We start from the raw sequence: 10,493 nt of genomic DNA, 5'->3' as shown, positions 1-10,493 counted from the left end.
TATGAAAATAAACACCAGTATTTTGAAAGTAACAAAAATATAATTCTGGGAAACATTCTTTCAATGAAGAACGCTTCCCTGCAAATACTCATCAGCAGAGTGCTAGAACAACACTCTCCCAGTCGCTGTTTGGCATTATTTCTAAGCTAACAAAATCTAACACACTTATGATTCTTAGAGGAGTTAATGCAGTAACTAAATTTAATTTTAAATGTAAGCCAGCAGATACTCAGATTCTAATAATAAACATGGACAGTAAGAGTTCGCAGGCTTTCCAAGTGGTTTATGTAAAAGCAGAATGGAGTTTGCAAACCCTGCAATGTAAACATCCTCAATAGACCAGCTATATATAGATTTTTTAAAAAAAATTAATATTCATTAAGATACTGTTTTTAAACAAGTCTTTTCTAGAAATTCAATGCACTTACCTATGAAGCTATAAGATTACATGCTTAATCATTGCTACATGCACTGCACAGAATATGCACTTTTAAAAAAGTGTTTATGTAAATCACCCAGGGTTTCGCCATGAAATGCCTTTGCATACAGTTGTGAAGGACAGTTTAATTCCAGAATTTCTTCTACAGCTATCTGGATAATACATCATCACCAAAGAATTGACTGAACAACAGCCCTTAAAATGCTTTATTGAACTGAGTCTTTTTGTAATGTGCAGAAGATGTGTCCGAAAAGACTGCAGTTTATTTTTTTTTAACATCCTCAACAATCAATTAAAAATGAATCTTTATTGAGGGTAACTCCTGAGATAACCAGAAGACTAGTGTAAAAAGTTCCCTTAAAACATTTTCTGTTGCAGAGACTAAAAGAAAAACAACGCTAATACAGTACTAAATGGAAACAATCAGAATTTGAGAATTGAGAAAATGTCAACCTATGGGGTAGCTTCTTTTGTTGCTGTTATCTTAGATTAATATACATATCACAGTTCTCTTAGGAACATCATCAGGTTTTCAAGTCTAATTTTCAGAAGTTGTGTGCATTTTTATCTTTATAAGCTAACTTTACATTCCAAATAATTAAAGCCTTGCTGTCCCTTGCTTTGGGGCTATTATAATAATCCATACAAAAAAACCTTATAGGATTAACAGTATAGGCAAATAGGTAGCATGACTCAATTAAAAAGGCTTTATTTTTTATGTCAGAAATATAACCCAAAACCCCAATAAATAAAGGTTGATAGGAAGTTAGCATTAAGAATTCAATTGTAACATATGGAGATATCTGGGAAGTCAAATCCTCAAGCTCTCCTGATACTAAGGAGTCTCTGCAAACTATGAAGCAAATACATAAATAACTCAAAATGATAAGGACTGTGAAGGCTTAGAACTAAGACACCATAATCCAGGTTAACTTCCCCCCTCCCCCCCCCAACAGTGAATATATGAATCATTTACACCTAAATAAAGTATATTTAACACAAAAAGGAAAACTTTAAAGAAAGGTGAACAAAATTTGGGTTTAGGGCACACAGAAGCCCTTTGTGGTAGATTCCAGTAGTGGCCCTTGATTTTTGTCTCCTACAGATGAATACAAAGTTCAATTCCACATGGATATGATGTCTAACAGGGCAACGTAGTGGTCACGATATAGCAAAATGTCACACTCTGGAAGCAAAAATATAGCCCGCTGCAGAGTTTGCATTAATACGCAGGAGAGCACATAAAAAGGTCATTGGTCATGTGTTACTCAAAGGCTACTTCACGGCCACAAGCTGCTAGTGAGCATTAATCTTTTTGTCACGTTACCTTTGAATAATGGGAAAGCTTTGGGGTTTTATGGTTTTACTCCTTGTACTTACATTCTTTAAATGACAAGGTCACTAAAACTCATGCACGCTGCAAAAAATCATGCAGTAGCTAAGGTAAACCATCCAAGCAATTTTTATTCATTAATATTCATAAATACACACAGCAGCTTCATTAGAGATTTTTCATTTTTTCCTCTTCAGTTTGAATGTGGAGTATTAGGAGAGCTTTTTGCACGTCAAGCTACAGGATGCAGAGCTTTTTCTCCACACTGCAACCTATATTTACCTGCTAAAAGTAAAAATTGGTTAAGTGGAAATGATTATCGTATATATCTTTTCTCTCTTCCTTTGAATGTACACAATGTAACAAGAGTGACAGACCTGAAATTACAATCACCAAAACAAACCCAAGATAGTTGTTGTCCACTTTCATTGGCAAATACAGCACAGAGGACATTGTCTGCAAAGTGGGATGCCATCAAAGAGGAGGCTCATTTCCTTTATTCTTCTCTTTTAAATTTAGGTTTTCTAAAGCAACATCTAGAGGCATAATATCTACACAGCCCATAGCACCAAAATCAGCAATCTCTCCCCGTTCATCCTCATCTGAGGAGGAACTTTCTTCCTGCATCAAAGTGGACAGTAGAAGCTCTTGAACAAACAAGCTGCGGTCTGCCCGTTCGCTTTCCTTTGACTGACGCTCTGCTTCTGACATCTTAGGATCGTTCAACCTGCATAGCGTCACAGAAAGAGAGAAGACAGGCTTAGCAGTATCATCAACAAAATGGGCTTTCACTAATTGCCTAAACAGCTGGACTGACGCATGCTGAATAACATCTGAAAGCCATTCCTTTGAGAAACAACCTAGGTACTGCTGCACTTCTTTTGACATGTACAGATCTGACAACGCCTGGCACTCCTGATGCAAGAATACAGACATTTAACAAACTTGTTCCTAGATGCTTCAAGAAACTTCATAGAAGTGGATTCTAAGGCTGAAGGAAAAAAATAGCTATTTCTGAAGTTTCTTTCCCTTCAGAGGGGTTTTGTTTTAAGGGGTGTTAAAATTCTCTAGTCATCCCTTAAGTGCTCATTTTGTCCCCAGGACAAATTCTAAATGCGAGCATGACACAAAATACATTACTACACACATAATGCCCAGAGATTCCCAAAGCACAGTACATCATTCACTTCACTTATCAGTGCATGCACCATCACCTAATAGAAGCAAGGAAATTGCTTGCTCCAGTTCTATCCTAGCTTCCTAGCTCACAAGGATCAGTGACTGACATTTGCAGATACTTTAATGAAAGTTATTATTTTCAAAAAGTTTTGGATTGAGATATTATCACAAGTTTTGATAAAAATCAGCATGACAGCAATAACTTGTCCCAACCCAGGTTTCTAGACACAGAAACTGTTTAAATGCCTGTGCTCTTTCTCAACATCTAATTGAAAAACACCCCCCACCCCCCTTGAATCCAGAAAATCAATATTCTAAACCTCCTAAAAGAGCTGGAATGAGAGCGGGCAACTCTTCTATAGCAGAATGGACTAGACAATCATTGTAGCTCCCTTCCAACTGAACTATTCTATTCTATAGAACTCTAGGATCTAACTATACTTTCTGAAACAGATATGTATTCTGCTTATTAATAGCACATTCCTTATTTGCTTTTTTCATCCAAAATACTTTATATAAAAACCTCTATTCAACCTTTAGCCTTCATTAAAGATTCATTTCCTATTAAATAAAACTACCTTTTAAGTTCTCTCCCCTCACATTATCAGCATAAAAGTTTGAAACATATTATTGTAAAGGCTCTTGTTTTATCAGAAGTAGTAGGGTAAACAAGCACAGTTTACCAAAGTAATATCCCTTATGTTTCTCTTCAAATTGAGAAACAGCAAGTAATATTTATTCATTGCCTAGGACCAAACACACAGCAGGGTTGAAAAGGAGATGTTACAAATGCAAACAAAAGCATAGTATCTCAACTGCAAACTTCACCTGGCAGAAGAAATTCCATGGCTAGAACTGTAAGCAGCTCATGGAGCCATAGCTCAAATTATAAGACTAACCTCCTTTCCAAGGTCTGCAGAAAACAACTAATCCATATTCCAGTCTAAAGCTTTAAATACATTCCTAGGCACATAGAAGAAATGCATCATGCCTGTGAGACTGCCTCTCACTTTTACCAACCCTGAGACTCCATGGGCTATTTCTGCAGCCAACTCTTTGAGTTGGTTTTCTGAAAACAGAAGAATCCCCTTCAGGCCAGCTGAAACACAGAAGGTTCCATCTGAACATCCGGAAACACTTTTTCACTGTGAGGATGTCTGAGCACTGGGGATGCCCAGAGGAGCTGTGGAGTCTCCCTCTTTGGAGATATTCAAAAGCTGTCTGGAGATGGTCCTGGGCAACTGGCCCTAGGTGGCCCTGCTTGAGCAGGGGGGTTGGACTAGATGACCTTCAGAGGTCCCTTCCAACTTCAACCATTCTGTGATTCTGTGATTCTGTGATATTTGAGCACCTCCTGGTCCAAAGGATGCAGGCAGCCTATCAGAGGGAGATCTGAGAACACATAGGTATGACATTGTCAAAAATGGCAACTCCCTGCCATAAAATGGCATCTTAAACAAAATGGCAGCCCCTTTTGTGTGTAGGGGAAGGCACTTTCTGGTCTGATGTACTTCTGGGTAAACTGGAAGGGATGGCTGGTCCTGTCAGCCAATCACAACAGAGCATATGACCAGAAGAGGGGATTGCCTTCTGGGGCAAATGGTACACGTGGATGCCTGCAGGGAGGCAGGGCACCTGTCACTTCTTATCTTGGATAAAAGTTGTCCCTATATTACTGCCTTATATGGTAATTCTCCACATTATGACCCTGCACCTTATATGGCTATAGCTCCATATGGTGATTGCGCAACTTTTAAGGTAGCATCTGAGCATCATGCACACAATGGAAAGAACCAGCACAGAGGGGGAGCAGAGTTGGAATGCGATGATTGGTTATCAAGCCCAAATAGTGCTTCCGTGACTCCATAATAAAAAAGGACAGTCTGATCAGGGAATTTGGAATTCCCAAGCCTGTCAGCTGGTCCAAGTCACTCGTAACAGAAACTATACCCTGCTTCCTGCCAGCCTGCCTGATAACTTTGGTTATGTAAGTCTTTGCATGCCTGGATATTAAGTTTAGCCCAGTGAATTACTGGATTTACTGTTGTTTCGGCCTCGTTAATTGTACTACTGATTTGTATTTGCTACTGTACTGTTATTTTGAGATAAATTGTTTAGCCCTAAAGCTGCTGGTCTGGTGTCTTGTTACTGTATTGGGTGTACATGTGTGAGAGTCAAATACTCTCTGACCAGGTTCTTTTAGATACTCCATACAAGAAGGCTTTAATGTTTTAATACCAAATTTACTTAGTTGAAGATATTTGATGATACATGGGATTTTGATTTAGAAGAGTGATACAGCAATATACTGAAATCACAACACAAGCATAATATAGCAATTGCAATATACAATTGAATCACAAAACAAACATGATTCCCATTACCAGTCTCTTTATGCTCATCGTCACAATGCTGGGCGTCCCCAATTGCTGGGAAGGAATACATGGGTTGAAGCCAGCTCAAGCCAGTTGCTCTCTTCAAAGTTCATTTTGCTGGTTGTTCAATTTTTATACTCTGTGTTGGGCTGAGACACATATACCCTTCCCCCATGTTGGCCTGGCTGGCTCAGGAAGATAATACTTTCTATTGATTATTTTAGGGAAGGCCATTTACATAACCAGTTGACCCACTCAACTGATACAGCCATTTTTCTAGAGCAAAGGTGACCCTCTGGTCCCCTTGGTCTTGAGATAAGTTCGGATAAGTTCAGCTTCCTTTACAATAGCTGTGGTTATTTCCTGCATTCTTTTCTGAGCTTTATGAGCGCATCATCCTTGCCTATCTTCTCTCAGTCTTCTTCTTTTGTAGGGGTTCCTTGATTGGTCACAACATGGCAATGTTTTGGTAGTGGGGGTTCTGCAGGGGTGGCCTCTGTGGGAAGAGGTCAGGGGCTGCTCTGTGCCAGGCACAGCCAGTTCCAGCTGAGGGGAGAAAAAAAAATAAAACAAAAAGAGAAACAGCAGGGGGAACACCAAGGTCAGAGAAAGAGGAGAAGGAAGTGCTCCGCAGTGCTGAAGCAGATATTCCCTGCAGCCCATAGAGGACCAATACCTGAGAAGATGGATATTTCCTGAAGGAACTGCAGCCCAAGGAGAACCCACATTGGAGCAGATTTTTTTCCTGAAGGACTGCACCCTATGGGAGAGCCCACGCCAGAGCAGGGGAAAAGCGTGAGAGGGAAGGAGCAGCAGAGAGAAACTGCTATGTACTGACTGTAACCCCCCAATATCCCCCTGCACCACTCAGCAGGGTGGGGCAGGGTAGAGGATATCAGAGTGAAGGAGTCGAGTCTAGGAGAGGGAGAAGAGGAAAGGTGGTGTTTTAATGTTTGTCTTTGTTTATCACTACCCAAATCTATTTTAATTGGCAATAAATTGTGTTTTCCCCCAAGTCAAGTCTGTTTTGCCCATGACAGTAACTGGTAAACAATCTCCCTGTCTTTATCTCAACCTACAAACTTTCTCATCCTATTTTCTCCCCCGTCCTGCTGAGGAGGGGGAATGAATGTGCAGCTGGGTAGACATTTGGCTGTTAGCCAAGGCTAACCCACCACATTAACCATATCCTAAACCTATAACTCGGCAGGACTGCCTTAAGCCCCTTACACAGGCAAAGTATGAAAGCCTCCCCTGTCATGCTGTCCCCTAGACACATCTGCTCTGCCTCTTGCACCTTCATTTCTCTTCAGGTTGTAGTAACCCTCCAGCAACATACCTAGCTTACAGTACTCCTCAGTATGTTAGCAAGCCTTTTTCCAAAGACACTCTTGCCCCACTTTGTCAAATGTATCCCATCCCTGCTCAGCAGCCTTCACTCCTCAAATAGGGTCCCATAGTTATAGAAGCCAAAGCCCTATCTGTGTGACACCAGCCCCACAGCCACATGTTGATCTGCTGAATGAGTCCGGTTCTACATGAGCCTTTCCCCTTCACTGACAGGTCTGAGGAGACACCATCTGAGCCCCCATGCCCTTTACCCTCATCCCCAGAGCTCTGTAGTCACTCTTGATACACTTTGGGATACCCTTGACAGTACTGTTCCTGCCTACATGGAAGAACAGGAAAGGGGTAATAGTCAGAGGGCCGGACAAACCCTGGCAGTCCCTCTGCAACATCCTGGATCCTAGCTCCTGGCAAGCAACAAACCTCCTGAGACATCAGGTCAGGTTAGCAGACTGATGCCTCCATCCCCTGCAGGAAGGAGTCTCCAGTAACTATCATATGCCTTTTCTCCTTCGTGCAGACACAAGGCTTTGGCTCACCTAGCTCTGATGAATCCCCTGAAGGATCTTGTTTGTCCTCACCAGTGCCCAGAGCATTATTCCTATTCTGAAGTGCTTGGTTCCTCTGTGCCCCTGCTCTGTTATTCTCTGTGTTCTCTGTGAGGAGGACTTTAAGAGAATGGGGTGTGCCAAAAGGATCAGAGAGACACAAAGAAGTTTGAACATGCACAAGGGCTATGGACCCCTCCTAGGAGGCTACTCAAGGGGCATCCATGTAACCCCTGCCCCAGGGCAAAGAAGAGACCAATCTTGTGAGCTGAAACAAGAGGCTCTCACAGCCAGACCCAAACCACCAGGATGGCCATTGTGCTGGTTTTGGCTGGGATAGAGGTAATTTTCTTCACAGTAGCTGGTGAGGGGCTATGTTTTGGATTTGTGCTGAAAACAGTGTTGATAATACAGGGGTTTTAGTTGTTGCTGAGCAGTGCTTCCACAGCGTCAAGGCCTTTTCTGCTTCTCACACTGCCCAGCCAGCGAGTAGGCTGGGGGTGCACAAGAAGTTGGGAGGGGACACAGCCGGGACAGCTGACCCCAACTGACCAAAGGGATATTCCATACCATATGACATCAGGCTCAGCAATAAAACTAGGGGGGAGGTTGGTGGGGGGGCCGCTGCTCGGGGACTGGCTGGGTATCAGTCAGTTGGTGGTGAGCAATTGTTTTCATTTGCATCACTTGTCTTTCTTAGGTTTTATTTCTCTCTCTTTGTTATTTTCCTTTTAATTACAATTTATTATTATTTTATTTCAATTATTAAACTGTCTTTATCTCAACCCACGAGTTTTCTCACTTTTACCCTTCTGATTCTCTCCCCCCATCCTGCTGGTGGGGGGAGTGAGCGAGCGGCTGTGTGGTGCTTAGTTGCCGGCTGGGGTTAAACCACGACAGCCATGCAGTATTACTGGGGCAGCCTTTGGGCTTTGTGCTGTGCTGCAAGACACAGGCAACACTGTCCACTAAAATGGAAATCTAAAACAAAATGCCAACTTCAAAAGAACGTGTGCATGGTGATGTAGTGATCCTAACTAGAAGACAATTGTACGATGTACGAAGAGTTAGTGATTCACACAACAATTAACCTAAGTAAGCCCAGGCCTGCATTGTGCTGCACATATCCGTTAGCCACAAGATAAACTTAGCCAGCTCATTGTAACAGAGGAGCCTGCAGGAAGCTCCCACCTGGTATCGGTGATTACACCCCCTGCATTTCCTTGCCTTGATCTAAAAGTGAAGCAGTGAGTTCTCATGTAAACATCCGTTCTGTTTGACAGTAGAAATGAACAGAGTTGTTTTCTTGTAAGAAAACCCTATAAGAGCTCAAATGACCAAAATGGGGTAACCCTTTCTACAGACAGGGTTTGCATGGTGTGCTGCACCCTCATCAGAGGCCCATTCAACGCTGCACAACTCGGGGTTCCCAGCGTCTGAAGGGACGTAACATTATCTATACTATCCTCTCCTTTATAGTGTTAGCTCTAATAAATAGCATTTTAAATGATACGTTACAGAGTCTAAGCGCCTTTCTTACCGTGATCATCATGAACCAGCACCTCCGGGTGCAAAACACCCTCCTCCCTCTCTACTCCCGAATCCCTCTCCCCCACCCCTCCCTCTTTCCATCTCCCCACACTCCCTCCCCCTTACCCCCAACCCTCTAATCCTTTTCCCCTCCCCCCTTCCTACTTTCCCCTCTTCCCCTTCCCTTCAACCCCACGCCCCTGTGCCTCCTCCTCTCTCCCTCCCTCCCTTCTTCCCCTCTCCCCATACCTCCCTCTCACTTCCTGCCCCCTCCCCCTTTCCCTTCTCCTCTCCCCTCCCCTTTCCCTCCTCCTCTCCCTACCCCCTCCTTCCTTCCCCTACCACCCCTCCCTCATCCGATCCATTCTTCCCCCTCCCCCACCTCCCTCTCCCCTCCATGATAGGTGTTTTACCTTTACAATTTCTTCTCTAGACTAATGTCTTTTCGCAAAAGACAAAAAGTTGCAGGGAAAGCAAATAAAATTCTGCAAGTCACAAACTTTTTGCTTTTTCATCATTCTTTATGAGGTTCTGCCTCCTCCCTTCCCAACTATGTGGCTCTCACTTCTCGGACACGTCTGTCACAGTAATCAGGCATGCTGCTGCTATCTTAAACCTCCTATGGGAAAGCTCCTGCAGCAGTCAGGAGCTGTACAAGGTTTGGAGCTCCCCCTCCCCATTCTGAAACACACATCCCTATCCTTTGGAGCCTAACACTAGTAAGAGGCAGAATGAAAAAAAAAAAAACGCACAGAAAAGTATGGGAACATCCCACTAAGATGGCTTAGTTCACCTATGACAAATCAGTATGTTACTGTGGCCACAAGGTCGCCCTCTCTTCACCTCTCAGCACTTCACAGCCTAAGCAGAAACACTGAGAATTATCAAGACTAGGTAAAAACCCACGCGTGTGCAATATGTCACCTGTTGCAGGCAGGCTGGCATTTACCTTTCTCGACTGATTAAGTTACCCGAGTACCCTCAGCATTGCAGGAGTCAGGCAGCCAGGACGGGGCAGGAAGCATCAGGGCATGTGTCAGATTCATCACTGCTCGCTACACCTCCCCGAATTACAGAGAGGGTTTTGCAAGCCACAGTGGAAAGGAGAGGGAATGGGAAGTACCATGAACCACCTCGCTGAATTTGTCTCCCTCCTCAAGGCTGCTGTCGGGCTGCTGCCATTCCTCGCTCTCTGGCGTCCTTACTAGGGGACGAGGTGAGAGATCTCCGTGTACCCGCAAAGTCGCAGCCCCACTGCTACAGCAGTGCGTTCTACAACAGGGGCGAGCGGGGGGACTCTTCTCCCTGCCTCCCACAGCACGCGGGCAGTTGTCAGGGGCCGAAATGGTGGAGGAGGCTGTGTCTCTGATGAATGCCTGGAGACAGCAGTCTTTCCTAGTTTGGAGGAAGAAGGGGAGAGCCCTATCCAGTACATGTAAACTACGCTCAATCCCGCGGCTTTTCCTGCGTTGGGTGGTGCCGATCCTCCTTTCCATTGGCTGTGTATTTCCTCTTCCTTCCTGTGTGCAGTAGCAGCGGCTATTGGACAGAGAAGGAATGAAGAAAAAAAGAGAGAAAGAATTAAAAAAAACCAAAACAGGTGGAGAAGGAAAGAAACTGGGAGACCTTGAGCCTAAGACGGGAAAGAGCTGAGGGGTGCAAGGAGTCAGTGTTCTTACAGTAACAATAGAAGAGGGAACAGAGGTGGGGACTCAGGAAGAGGGGTGTAGATTAAAGCGGCG

At 43.7% G+C, this 10,493-nt stretch overlaps 1 protein-coding gene and 1 long non-coding RNA gene across 4 annotated transcripts in view; one reads left to right on the top strand and one right to left on the bottom strand.

Annotated features, from left to right (window-relative positions):
* Window positions 1–1,878: 1,878 nt before the first annotated feature.
* On the bottom strand, window positions 1,879–10,481 carry LOC140650557 (uncharacterized). 2 transcript variants are annotated; one of them, XR_012042068.1, is made up of 3 exons: window positions 10,431–10,481; window positions 9,701–10,290; window positions 1,879–2,499 (listed from the first exon to the last, which is right to left on the bottom strand). It is a non-coding gene; the product is annotated as an uncharacterized lncRNA (long non-coding RNA). The 2 variants fall into 2 exon arrangements; XR_012042067.1 differs by lacking the exon at window positions 1,879–2,499 and adding an exon at window positions 4,704–5,872.
* The window catches only part of LOC140650556 (E3 ubiquitin-protein ligase KCMF1-like), a 79,644-nt gene continuing 79,421 nt past the window's right edge, over window positions 10,271–10,493 (top strand). For both annotated transcript variants that reach the window (XM_072859033.1, XM_072859032.1), the window contains exon 1: window positions 10,271–10,351. In XM_072859033.1, coding sequence (XP_072715134.1) covers window positions 10,309–10,351 — 43 coding nt within the window. In that variant the 5' untranslated portion in view covers window positions 10,271–10,308. The remainder of the gene's footprint in view (window positions 10,352–10,493) is intronic.

The sequence above is a fragment of the Ciconia boyciana genome, chromosome 4 (genome assembly GCF_034638445.1).
Source record: "Ciconia boyciana chromosome 4, ASM3463844v1, whole genome shotgun sequence".
Lineage (NCBI taxonomy): Eukaryota > Metazoa > Chordata > Aves > Ciconiiformes > Ciconiidae > Ciconia > Ciconia boyciana.
This window is presented reverse-complemented; position numbering and strand designations above follow the sequence as displayed.